Genomic DNA, 14,522 nt, shown 5'->3' with positions numbered 1-14,522 from the left:
GAATGAGAATCTTGATCTTGAACCATTTACACTCCTTACTTGTAACACTATCCTCTCCTCTAGAATTAAGCAGATCATCAAGAGAATACAAAGCAGATGATACATGCTTACATCCACCATCTCTACCACCAAGACAACAGCAATACGTATCAAGCACACTGCCGCGATTAGACCCGTTTCCTTCCAATATAAACCATAAATCGTAAACGTCTTTACCATCTTTAGTCATTTCTTTCATTGTAGGCTTAACCTTGCCTATATAAACATGGACCCCAGCATCTTGCCTGTATGCTGTTAGCAAAGACTCAACATATCCATCGTAAAACAAACGATAGTTCTCGAACGACTTATAGGCTGCAAGACCCTTAAAACATTAATCGTAAATGGATCCGGCAGCTCAACGTCATGGATGGTCAAACGACAACTTAAATTTACTTGCTGCTCGGCTATACTGACTTGCGGGATCAATGGAATGTTCATTTTTTCCACTGCACATGCAATGGCTACTAGTTTAATACGGTTATACCTCTACTCTGCAGTTAACTTTTTAATTCTGGCAGTTTCATAGCTTTGAATTTCTCTTCACGTAACCTTTCTTCCATTTAAGCGCTTATATTTTGAAATAAAGAAATGTTAAAATTTATTTTGCAAGAGAGCGAAACATATTTCTATTTCATATAGCAAATTAGTCATTGTTATGACTTCCGCCATGTTTGTCCGAGTTTTTCACTTAGCGAGCACGTGTTTTTATTCAAATAAAACCGCCAAAGTGGTCTATTCTCGCAGGCGAGTTTTTCAATTCTCGCAGGCGAGTTTTTTAATTCTCGCAGGCGAGTTTTGTTTGTCACGCGCGTGATCTCGCGTGAGTGAGTTCCACGTTAGCAAACAGTTTCACTTCACATAACATTACATGTATAAAATAGCAAATGTGTTGGTATGATTGTATGTTATAGCTTAGAAAACGCCTCGTAGAGTTTTTTTCTCTTAATTTAGTTTATTTCGTATATGTTATATTAGACAAGATAGGCAACTCTCAACACAAAATGACTGACCGTCAACCTAAACAGTTTTAGGATTTTTCACCATTTTTCTTCACTCGAGGAACATTCCCAAGTGTTTGGATCGGGCCAACTAAGCACTTGAAATCATTTAGTATTTATTTTATGCAATTAGCACCAGAGGATAGTGCTGCAAGTTTTTTTTAATAACCGGAAATACGAAAGTTAAATTCTACCACGCGAACGAAGACGTAAAATTTAGTAAACACGAAGCAACAACAACGAAAACGTGGAATTACTGTGACGTTATCACCTTTAAAAGTTTGGGAAAATCACCGATTTTTAGTTAGGATTTACACCGCCAGAATGTAACTTTCGGCAAAAAATCGTATTTGTTTTTAACGACATGGCCTGATCTATGCATGGCATCGACCAATCAGAACACGCGTTATTATTATGTTGTATTCAATAATTACACCGTCACAAGGTTGCACGTGCACCAGAGTGGTAACAGAAAAGACATGAATGCAATAATAGAACAGATTTTGGCAAATATAAACCGACTGGGCCGTGAACTACAAAACAATGGACAAAGCTCTGTTCCGTTTAATACTCCCACTCAAAATCAGGTACGCTCTGTGTTTCAATTTTTCTACATACATTTTTAGGTATCAGTTTTGGCTGCTTGTACTCATTATATGACTTCATATCTCTACCTAGTGCATTTAAAAAACAATCTGTTTGCCTTGAATAACTATCGAGGGAGGGTGTATCTTAATATTAAGATATCAGAGCTATATCAGTGTATTGACATATCAGAGCTATATCAATTATCGTTCTAATGGAGCTGCCGTACATATCACATAAATTAGTCTTGATAGTTGCCAAAAATAAATGACTGATGAAGTTCATGATATCAATGTCATTGACTGAAACCTACCTCCACATCATCTGTGCTGTGTGATATTCTCAGTGTTTATCTTTTATTTTGTTTTTAGGCTAGTACGAGCACCAGTACTAACAGTGAAGTTTCAAGAATATTCAGGGGATCAAGCCCTTCCATTACCAGTCCCTTATCTGCTGCTAGCAAAACGCAACAATCAATTGCAACTGCTACTATGAGCACTCCACGCTTTAGACTCAGGCACAATTTTCCTCAGACAACATCTAGAGGCAGGAAAAAAGATAAAGGAGTTGCAGGTCCATTCACAAAAGATGTCATCTTGCTGAGTGGTCCAGAAGATGACACAGTACCTCGTCAAGGTTCTAGGGTGTGGTTAATGGAGAATCAACACATCCTATGTGGTGTGCAGCTTCGAAAAGAATGGGATAGCACTAAATTGATATCTTTTTTCAAAAATTTATTCCCATCCAAACTCATGGATTCAGATGAAATTGAGATTTTACTGTCAGTCCACTTCAAACTATTGCCACCCACTTTGGCTCCAGGGCAGTTGTTTACTGGTTTTGTTCTTCAAAACATATTTAAGGATAAGCCTATTTACATCCGCCCTTCACGGCAAATTCTTGAAATGAACCCAGAAGAACCTGCAGCAAAAAAAGAGAAGCTAGATGATGAACAATTTGAGGTAAATATACATTTTAAGTACAATCATATCAATTTTGAATAGTTTTACCATATTTTCCAGCACCATAGTGTGGTTATGGCAATCATATTACAGTTCTTCTATTCCAACATCTTGTCTGGAAGCATGAGCTGGAGGTTTATTGTATTCAGCATGTCACAAACATACCACATTTCACATTAACAAGCTATAGACAAACACGGTGACAGATTAGCAATTGGACAGGATGTTGCAGTTTGTTAACTCTTCTTGAGGGCCGGAGAGTTGTGCATGAGATTGGACCCAAATTGTTTAGAAGTTTATTTATGATCTTTGCCAAAGTCTTTTTCTTGCCAATAATTAAAAATTCAGTTGTTATTAAATAATGGTATATCGTCTGATTTTTTAGGAATTTGCCAGGCATTCAACGTGGGATTCAAATGTCACATTGGGTGTGTAGTATTTCCTTTATTTTTAACCGTCACGAATACGTAAGGGTTTACAAATGATTAGCAGTAATTAATGTTAAAATTCCAATAATAACCAGGGGTCTACTGCTTAACAGGGAGCTCCAACAGCTAGACAAATTTTAACACAACTTCATTAAAGGTGGGCTAATTTTCTGCCATACCCTGATTTCCACTTTCTGTAAATTTACAACAAATCTTAACATTTAACAAATTTCCAGCAACTCTCATAAGAAGGAGGCATGACCTTAGCCCTAACCCTTTCCAAGGGGGTGGAGATTAATGGGTTTTGGAATAAAGGGTTTTGATGTTTTACTGATCAGAAATACATTGTGTGCATTATGAGTTAAAAGCAGTTTGTTGCATGTACTAGGTGTGGTAGACCATGTGCAATCAATTATTGAAGATGAAGTAGTAGAAATTGAACCACCAGTAAAAGATATGTCAACCATTGCAGATTCTGTAAAGCAATGTATAGATTACTGCCATGAAAGGAACATACAAGACCCAGTGGAGATTTTAAGAGTTGCTCAAAAGTTTATAGTAACAGGTTGCCAGCTAGAGGTTACAGATCCAAGTGTATGTTTAGAGGGAGAGACCAACTACATTTTAGTCAACCGCCAAGATGTCTTTAAAAGTGCTATGGAGGAAATAAATCCGTTAGTGAATCCAAGATTGACACTAGAGGTATTCAGTGGTCTTTTATATCTTATTCTCTATATCATCACATTTAAAGTTTTTTCATGCCAACTAGTAAATAGCTACTTTTAGTGTCAATATTCAATACTTATAATGACTTTGATAGTAATGTTTTCTTTCTTAATTGCGAACTGCAGCTTAATGTTCAGATTTTTTGGCGTTTGCCCTTGAATGTGTTTTGCCCTGATTATGTCAATTGATCACTGCAGGTATCCTTTTACGGAGAGATTGCCACTGACTACGGAGGACCAAGACGAGAGTTTTCCGGTTGTGCTTGCACGAAATTAAGGCTAAATATTTTGAAGGAGGTCTAAAAGATCATTTATGTGATGACTACAGTGTTATTGGCTTAATCATGGCCTTGAGCATTCTCCAAAATGGTACGATCCCAAGATTTATGTCACCTGATGATCTACAAGATCTTTTGCACTCGGACAGTCCGTCCAAGTGCATACAGAATCTTCGCACAGGATTTGCTAAACTTGGACTTTACGAGATTGGAAAAGCATTGCCTAGCTTCTTCAACCTTTTACACCAATCTCCAGCAGTACTACTGTCAAGACGAAAGCTTATTCATATCCTTGTCCCAAGTTTTCAGAAGACGGATCAAATGCCCGTTATGATGAAAACCTCACATATCAGTGCTTCCTTAAATATTTGCAAGCTGCAGCAAGTGGCATCAGGGGGTCGATAACTCTGAACCACTTATTACAATTTGTAACTGGAACAGATGAGGAGCCTCCACTTGGCTTTTGCTTGCCACCAAAAATAACCTTTCCGTCCGTAGACGATGCTAACCGCTGGTCGTTTATTCCGTCTGCAAACACATGCTCAAACACACTTCATTTGCCGAGGTGCGTCTCTGGCAGGTTCCTCTTCCGCAAGAGAATGCATTATTTGATATTTACGATGTCGCCTTTGCAAATGCATACTTTGGTAAAGCTTAGTGCTTGGAAAAGACATTGACATTCTACTTTACAAATTGTTTTGTTATACAGTATACAAAATTTCTTGTTTATGTTATGATTACATGACGTTCTGTTAGTGATGTGCTTATTACGCCATCTTAATCTTTCTGCATAAAATGCTATGGACTTTCATATAAATAGATAAAAATAAGTCAGAAAAGTCGGTAGAGGACAAAAGTAAAAAAATAGCGTCTTAAATTATGTTAAAGTAAGTTATAATGTAAGAACGAACATTGCAGAAATGTTGTATTCCTGAATCTCCGTCATTGCTCAAAGGATCAAAACGATTGCTGAGTTCTATATACTCATCCTCTGTAAGACCAAATTGGTTAGTTGGGACACTTATTCCATTGTCATCATCATCAACTCCTGGAAAATCGTAGTCGATACCATAACTGTTAAGGTCTTCCGCAGTGTCAGTGTTTAAGGCGTTAGTATTCTGTGTTAACATACCATAATTCCAAAGGGAAATAGGAGAAGATTGGTTTGTTGTTCTCATGCCATGGTAGTTCCACTGCAATATAAGCTCATCCGTGGATTGATGAATGCGTGGCAAGAAAATGTAGTGCAGTATCCATATGTCCAATTCATTGTTACGGTCAAGAATCTCGTGCTGTTCCATGTGCTGAAATATATCTCTATACAAACTGATGACCACCCTGTTGACTTCTCTCCAAAGTCTTTCGATTCTGTTATTGTGGACGCTCCTGCCTGCGATAAAACTTCCTCTGTTGGTGCCACGTTTAGAAACCATAAATGTGCAACATCGTAATTTTCGACTCCTCTGTCGCCACGAACTCTACTAGGGAGTCCATATTGCATAACTCCATCCTGGAAGTAACGAAGGGTCTCGGCAGACAAGTTATTGGTCGAGCATTGCAAGTAAATTATTGCTCTACTATAACCATCAACACATCCATGGAACACAAACCGCCAAGAAATTAGTTTATGGTCAGAATCTGTGCCATAAACTATTAGGTGATTTAATACACCCCCACCGAACAGCTCGTCCGATAGGGTCTACAACTTGAAGCCACTGTCTCACCCTCCAGCGCTGCACCAGCACATCCCTACCTTTTAAACTTCCTCGAATATAGCTCTCTCCTGCTTTTGGAGTCAAAGCTAATACATTCTTCAGTAAGACGTCAAGTTCAGCGTCAGTAATGTCAGAATATCGTACGTACAAATCAAAATTTTCGACTCTCCTGTACAATGTTCTTTCACTAACATTGATGCATTTTGCAATCTTGCTCCAAGTCATTCCAGTTTCGTGAAGATATTCTAACTGTTGTTTAGTGATTATAAATTTTGGGCATCCTCCAGTCACCTCCTGAGGAGTGAGGTATTGCGAACTTTGCAACGACTGTTCGGCTGCGATTTTCTCTTTGACTTCATTCCATTTGCTATAAGCAAATTCGTACAATTGCTTTAACAATACAAGTACATCGTTTGTTTCCAGAGTATTTTCATTATTTTCATACGAGCTAATAAACCCAAAAAGAACTACGATGAAATATTCCAGTTTTCTTTCCATATATTCCGTGAGCATGTTGTCAGTTACGTTGTTCAACTGCTTCAATAAGTCGTTGAAATCTCTAAAATACTTTTCTAACTCGTCTCTGGTCGCCATGTTTAATTCGTCTTGATATCAGAAATTTACATACAAGTACTGCGAGAATTAAAAAACTCGCCTGCGAGAATTAAAAACTCGCCTGCGAGAATTGAAAACTCGCCTAGAATTGAAAACTCGCCTGAATTGAAAAACTCGAGAATTAAAAACTCGCCTGCGAGAATTGAAAAACTCGCCTGCGAGAATTGAAAAACTCGCCTGCGAGAATTGAAAAACTCGCCTGCGAGAATTAAAAAACTCGCCTGCGAGAATTGAAAACTCGCCTGCGAGAATCTCGAACATGTAAATTTAATTTTCAATTATAGTATTTTTTATCGGAGCAAAGGCTCTTTTCTCCTGAAGTGCAAGAAGTTAAATATTTATCCCAAGTTTGTGAAATGGAAGAACATTGACACCCTGCCTAAAAAATCCCGGAACAAATACCACCGACTCCTCCTGAATGATTTAATCAAAGATAAGAACGAGCACATTAACAACCTCACCAAAAAATCGGACGATCTATACACTGTTCTCTTTAACTCGACAACTTGGATGAAAGCCCATTTCATCTCCTTTTCCATTAACCGACTTTTAAAAACTGAAATGTCTAAAGTTAAAGAACGGCACTCCAAGAAAATGGATAATTTACTTGCAACAAAAAGCACTATTGATGGTCTTGAAGAAAACCCGAACAACGTTATTCTAAACCTCACCAACCAAAATCTTTCCCCCGAGCAGATTGAAGTTTTGAAACTTGGTCTCCGACATGGCTTTGCTACACGACCTAATGAACTTGAAATGCTGTCAGTTGCAGAAGATATATGGGATCAGATCGCCAGACTGAACCAATTCAAAGATGGAAACTATGTTAGAGATAAGTTAAAAAACTCACTACGCTCCTTTACGTATAATTACTTAGATTTAGATTTAGAACAATTCCATATCGATAGTAAACGTATTCGTATACTCAAAAAACTCAATAGTGATTACGCCATTCTGAAGCCTGACAAAGGCAATGGAGTTGTCTTGTTAAACCGCTCTGATTATGTCAACTCTCTTAATTCTCTGTTCGAAAATCCCTGTAAATTTAAGCGTATTTCAAGCGACCTTACTTCTAGTAGACTCTCCACTCTACAGTCCTATCTATGCACACTTCTAAAACGGGGTGAGATCAATGAAACCGAACATACCTTCTTACGACCTACTCACGCGCACTTTGCCAGAGCACATGGACTACCTAAAACGCACAAACAATTTGACACATTACCTAAGTTACGACCAATAATTGACACCACAAACACACCACACTACAACGTAGGCAAATTCATTGCAAACCTTTTGAATCCACTCACCCTAAATAAATTTTCATTACAAGACTCTTTTGATGCTACTGATGCTATTAAATCTATACCTAAAGATCTATTTTCCCAAGGTTATAAGTTTGTCTCTTTTGATGTTGAATCCCTTTTCACCAACGTGCCTTTGCGTAAAACCATTAACATTGTACTAGATCGCATTTACAAACAAAATATTATTAATACCACACTCCGAAAATCAACACTCAAAAAAACTCATTATTGATTCATGCACCAAAACTATATTTTCTTGCAACGGTATTTTTTATGAACAACTTGACGGGGTTTCCATGGGGTCTTCTCTCGGTCCCGTCTTAGCTAATATAATTCTCACTGAGTTTGAAAACATTATTGTCAATGATTTGATCAACTCAGGTGTCCTTAAGTTTTACCGACGTTATGTTGATGATACTCTTGTTCTTATGCGACATTCTGACATTCCTCATGTTCTTGCCAAATTTAATAGTTTTGATAAAAATCTTAAATTTACTTTTGATGATTTTTCTGACTCACATGTCCACTTTCTAGACCTCAAAATAACAAATAATGACATCGATATATTCCGTAAAACAACTCATACTGGCCAATATACACATTTTTCAAGTTTCCAACCTTTCAACCGCAAAACTACTTGGATCAATTCCCTATTTTTTCGCACATTTAAGATTTGCTCTAACCAAACATTATTCAAAAAACAAATTCAAACACTCCAGTCTTTTATGTCATGGAATGGTTTCCCTCTTACAGTCCGGAAATTCTTGATTCACAAACTCAAAACCAAAATCATAGCTAAAAATAACCCCTCTAAACAAAATACTGAGAATAACCTTCGTAAAATTTTCATTAGAATACCATATCTAGGCAAACAGGGTGAACGTTTGGTTTTCAATCTTCTTCGTAAAATTCGCCGTAGCTTAAAAATTCCCATCAAACCTATAGTTATATATGAAACAAAAAAGACATCAATTTTCTGTCCCAAAAAGGACAAAATTCCGGAACTCTCTAAAGCCAATGTTATATATGAATTTAAATGTCCAGGCTGTGGTCATACATACATTGGCAAAACTGAACGAAACCTACACACAAGACTAACCCAACATGCTACTAATTACAATAATTCTAGTGCCATCTCACAACATTTACTCATTTGTCCAGACGCCAACTACATCTCACACCTTTTCTCACTTCCTGACGCTGATTCCGACCTCGATCTCACACACGTGCCACTCAATCCTTGTAACTTGATTCCTAGTAATACCAAAATATTATATCACTGTAAAATAATAATCCTAATCAACTTCTCATCTTAGAAGCACTTTTGATAAAACGCGATATGCCACAACTTAATAGTGGTCTTAAAGCTTGTAAGAAACTATCTCTATTTTAATGTTAGTATATTTTAGTCTTATAGTTCTCTAATTACATAACTGCCATTTCCGCTTGTAAATATATAAAAGTTTCGCAGCCTGCATTGTAAACCATAAGTCTGATGATGTCTTTGGAATAAAGACGAAATATTACACATTATTTTGTTTCAAACTCTTGTAATATCTTGAATATCAAGAAAACGAGATGTCCCTCTTCGGAATTTGCTTTATTTTGTATTATTTGAAATTGTCTGCTTGTCCTGGTTACTCATATTTTATAAGAAACAAAACTTTTGTCAATTTTGCTTCAGTCATTTAATGTAATACAGTAAGACACATTTAAAGAAGTCATTGGATCCATGGAACATTGCTTATTTGCTCTTTTGTTTTGTCCTTCATTATAAATTACCTTACAGAAGTTTACATTAAACCAAACTCGGTATTTCTTTCACATTAATGCTCGATTTCATTAAAATGACCACTCGGCAAAAATTCAGAAAAGATATTTGTCATGTTATTCCTTTGGTGCATTCAGATTTACATGGCATAATGAAATACAGCATAAACAAGGTGAAATACCATAAACAATTCCATGTCACATGACTTCAACTTCAAGACAAATGTCGGTTGTGCGATGTTGACATGTCATACTTTTCTAATCAGACAACAAATGTTGAAGGGGCTGTTTGCATTTACGATGTTAAAGTACCAGAAATACACCAAACACGACAAGTAAAACATAACTTGCTTTGAAAGGTACAACAGAGTCAAGGGAAACTTTCTTTTGCAAGAAATGACTGTATAGACCTGTACTATAAATCACCAATGTGTTTGGCTTAAAATAATGCATTGTTCGTCATAATGTCGAATGGAAAAAGGGACCTTCATGGAGCCATAGCTAAAAAATTTGCCTCAACTTCAGAATTTTAAGTAAAATACTTGTGTGAGTCTGCGAACCGTTACAAATATATGACGTATACGGTATACCTACTTTTTTTTCCCAATTTTGTAAAAAGAGTATATGACTAAATGCTCCAAATATGCATGTTTGAACATGCTCAGATGTCATTTGCCAAGCAGTTAGGAATATTTTTTCCATAAAATATATTGTATGGTATTGTATTGTCGACATATTGAGAGCCCGATATGAGTTTCGAAAAGCATTGAACCTACACTGTTCCCTGCTCACTATATTTAAGTGATCTCACTGATATGTATATTACACTGGATAAGGCATACCGTGTATAAAATATAGCACGAAAATTAAAGCTGGAAGTTGGCTTATTTGCTTATGACCTTCGGGGTGGGGGGGGTGGGTATCGGCTACAATTTACATATTTAACAACACTTCGTTTCGGGTTGTTATTTACATTGCAAAGATCATAATAATTTCAAATTACGTAGTTGCAAAGCCAAGAAAACAGAGCTTTAGGGTTAAAACTCTCTATCAGTTTTCCTTTACATCTCATGAAAATTTTTCATTAATGGGAAATTTGTAAAAGGAATAAAAACGCAAAAACTGTGATTTTGTATTAAAAAAGTATATAAAATTGGGACAAATTTGTAAAACGTCCACTACGTTTTACAAACGTTCGAGTGGATGGAACTGCTTTGGACATTCAGTCCAGATATTACATTTGAGATCAGGGGGCTTTCATGGATCATTAAGTCAGGAGTGTAGGGGGAAGATAAGATGATGGTAAAGTCGTCAAAGGAAGCTGTGTGAAAGCAGAGAAAAACCATAGAGCAGGAGTACTCTTTTTTAACAGTATTCTTTTTCTTTTAAAGCTGTTGAAACTGTTAGAATATAATAGTTACGTCATAATGTAATCACGTGTTCCGTAATCTGTAACTTGATAACTTTCCTGTTTTGCTTGTTATATGGCGCTTTCTACATGTGCCTGCTTTATGTAAAGCTAATACTGTTGAATAAACCTTTCTATAAACCAAAGCTTCGGATTATTTTATCAGAAACTTCATCAGAAGTACTTTTGGAAAATGAAAATCTTCCAACAAGTAACATTGTGGTACACCAATCAAATCCTAAGCATAGCATGATTGATGCATTTTAAGATGAAGAAATTTTAAATTCAATAGTTATAGTTAAAGTTATTGATGACAGAGGGCAAATGGAGAAAGGTGAAGGGTGTGGAGTATTTAGAATTAAGTAATGTACTAGTTTGCAACAAAATAAGCATTTCTTTCAATAAATTGGAAGGCTTAGGCAGAAGTCCTGTTGCACATACATGCACTCCAATTCCCAGCACATATCAAAGCTATATAGACCAGAATTTTATTGCGGACTGTTATGGAGGAAGACACTTTAAAATATTGTTGTATCATATATATAAATGAACTTTATGAAACAGGCTGGTTTTTTTATTGTTCTTTTTTCAATGTTGTGTTTTCTAAGTTTCTGATCAACTTTTTTCTATCACCATCACAAAATTTCAGTCAGTGTTTGTAATGCTGCACAATAGAAATTGATGCCATAATTACCATCATTTTGCCACTTGAAACAGTATTGTGGACAATGGACCACTGTTCAGGTGACAAAATAATTCTGCCCTCTGGTACAACAATGTTGTTATCTGTTTCAATATCAGGAATATCTCCATCAAAGTCCACTTCATAAATTTAAAATCTGTAACAACCTCATCCACCTGGTTGGGAATATTTCCAGAATACCACAGTGCCATTGTTGACCTATGACCCACTGTTCTATGACCCACTGACCTAAGTCCATGGTTGTTCCACTGACTTTCAAATTCTTGCAGTGATGCATTTATTCTAGGCAAGAACACTATCTCAACAGCCAACAAATGTGCTTCATTATCTACATACAGTAAACCACTATTTTCCATTGTAACAAACAAGTCCTTGTATAAAGCTCCCAGTACTTTATTCACTTTTCACCACAACCATTCAATACGCTGGTTGTGAACACTGGTACCTACAATAAAGCTTCCTCTTCCTGTGCCTCGAGGTTTAATAATGAACTCTGAAATCTCAACGTTTTCCACTCCATGGTCTGCTCAAACACGCAAAGAAACACCAAATTTTCCAATACCTTCGATAAAGAACTGTACAGCAGTAGTTGCTAAGTTGTTAGTACAACATTTTAAAGAAATGATAGCTCGACTGTAGCCATCTATACAACTGTGAATTACAATCCTACACTGTATAACTTTGTGGTTGGTATCAACATGCCATAACTCATTTGAAGCAGCCACATTGTACAATCTTCTTTGGATAGTGACATGCTTTCTTACAGCCTTTCCCACAGGATCAAGTAAAGGAAGGCATTCTCTCACTCTGTTCCTTTGTACAAAAATTTGACAAGCAACTAAGCCTCCTCAAATATAAGTTTCGCCAGCATATGAAGTTTGCTGTAGTATACTTTCTATAACTGATTTCAATTCAGCGTCAGTGATTTCAGAAAATGTTTAGATAGATAATTTTATTTTAACATGCTTACCATTGTCAACATACAAGTTGATTTCCACATGGGGCATGTGCAAAAATGAAAATTACAATAGAATAGTGAACTCCTTACATTTTACGATACACAAGACACTAAAATGTACATTAAATGAAGTATAGCTACGTTAGAAAGCTATTTACAATTAGTTGAGTACATATTTGTTTTGGGAAAGTGGGAAGCGATTTTTCTTTGAAAGGTCGCTAGAAAACTAATTTCTTTAAGTTCATTTGGCAATGAGTTCAGACTTGTGGCCCATTAAATGCTAGGCTTTTTTTCATGCTATTGGTTAGTGGCTGAGGTAAGCATAGTGTTTTTTTAAAACCACAAAGTTGATAATCAGTTGATTCGCTTTTGAAACTAAATAAACTTGTAAGTGATTTTGGACCCATGTTTTTAAGCAATTCGAACATGAGCTTTGCTTTACTTTGTTGCCTTTGAATATCACGAGGCTTCCACTCTAAAGCTCTCAAAGCAATTTTGTGATCAACAACATTACTCATGTTTGCGATGATTCTAGCAGCTCAATTTTGAAGTTTTTGTAAGCATTTGGATTGAGTTTCGCCGAAAACGTCCCAAACTTCACAGCAGTAAGTAAAGTAAGGATGTATAAGACCGTTGTAAATGGAAAGAAGAGTGTCTTTATGGACATAGTCTTTAGCCCGACGAAGAGCTGATATCCCTGAGGCAATCTTCTTACAAATATTGTCAGTATTTTTCTTCCACAACAAGTGCTGATCGAGGGTCACACCAAGAGACTTAGAATCCCAAACTTGTTTTATTGTTTTGTTTTCTATTGCAATGTTTGGTGTCTGATTTGCTATACTTTTGATAATTGGTTTAGAGCCAATTAACATAAATTCAGTCATTGCAACATTTAGGCTTAGTTTATTAGCAATCAACCACCTTAGGCATTCCAGATCGAAATTCATAGCAGCTTGAACTTCAGTAAGTGAGTTTTCTCACTTTTGATAATTGGTTTAGAGCCAATTAACATAAATTCAGTCATTGCAACATTTAGGCTTAGTTTATTAGCAATCAACCACCTTAGGCATTCCAGATCGAGTTTTCTTACACCAAGAGACTTAGAATCCCAAACTTGTTTTATTGTTTTGTTTTCTATTGCAATGTTTGGTGTCTGATTTGCTATACTTTTGATAATTGGTTTAGAGCCAATTAACATAAATTCAGTCATTGCAACATTTAGGCTTAGTTTATTAGCAATCAACCACCTTAGGCATTCCAGATCGACATTCATAGCAGCTTGAACTTCAGTAAGTGAGTTTTCTGTTGCTGTTAAATTTGTATCATCGGCAAACAATCTGGTTTTTGTCTTTTGTAAGCATTGAGGTAGATCATTTATGTATAATAAAAACAGTAGTGGTCCTAGAATAGAACCTTATGGTACACCAGACTTGACCAACTATTCAGATGAAATTGTTCCATTTATCTGACATAACTGAGTATGGTTGGTCAAGTCACATGTTAGTAAAAACAAAGCGTCTTCTTTTATGCCATAGTGTTCAAGCTTGCTTAATAAAATTTCATGATCTACAGTATCAAAAGCCTTTTTAAGTCAATAAATACCACTAGGTTGAATAATTTTTTGTCAATATTCATATACCAGCTATTGGTACAGTCCAGTAAGGCGGTAGCTGTTGAGTGATGTTTTTGGAAGCCAAACTGAGAGTCACTTAATAGGTGAAATTTATTCAAATAATCAAAGTTTGTTGTATAAAATCCTTTCCATAATTTTGCTGATTGCTGGCAAAACAGAGATTGTTCTATAGTTGGTAGGCAAATTCTTTTGCCCATTTTTAAATAAAGGAATTAGTCTTCCAATTTTCCATTCTTTAGGGAAAGTGCATAATGTAATAGTCTGATTAAAGATATAGGTCAATGAGTCAGCTATAATAGGTGCCGCTATCTTTAAAATTTTGTTGGAAATTCTATCAACACCGGTGGATTTTCCACTTGGGAGATTACATATCATTTGATTGACTGTTTTTGGTT

General features: G+C 36.2%; 2 protein-coding genes and 1 pseudogene across 2 annotated transcripts; 2 read left to right on the top strand and 1 right to left on the bottom strand.

The window, feature by feature from the left end:
- Position 1: 1 nt before the first annotated feature.
- The window catches only part of LOC124456942, a 19,128-nt pseudogene continuing 4,607 nt past the window's right edge, over positions 2 to 14,522 (bottom strand).
- Positions 1,520 to 4,676, top strand: LOC124456941. The gene is given in 8 exon segments (XM_047007244.1): positions 1,520 to 1,627; positions 1,997 to 2,587; positions 2,973 to 3,015; positions 3,404 to 3,717; positions 3,939 to 3,987; positions 3,990 to 4,310; positions 4,313 to 4,597; positions 4,600 to 4,676. Coding segments are annotated over 8 exon segments (1,788 nt in total).
- On the top strand, positions 6,910 to 7,887 carry LOC124456940. Its single transcript, XM_047007243.1, has one exon. The coding sequence runs from the start codon at positions 6,910 to 6,912 to the stop codon at positions 7,885 to 7,887; it is 978 nt and encodes a 325-aa protein (XP_046863199.1).

This window comes from Xenia sp. Carnegie-2017, unplaced genomic scaffold (genome assembly GCF_021976095.1).
Source record: "Xenia sp. Carnegie-2017 unplaced genomic scaffold, XeniaSp_v1 HiC_scaffold_6, whole genome shotgun sequence".
Lineage (NCBI taxonomy): Eukaryota > Metazoa > Cnidaria > Anthozoa > Malacalcyonacea > Xeniidae > Xenia > Xenia sp. Carnegie-2017.
Note: the sequence above shows the minus strand (reverse complement) of the source record. Positions and strands in the feature narration are given on the sequence as shown.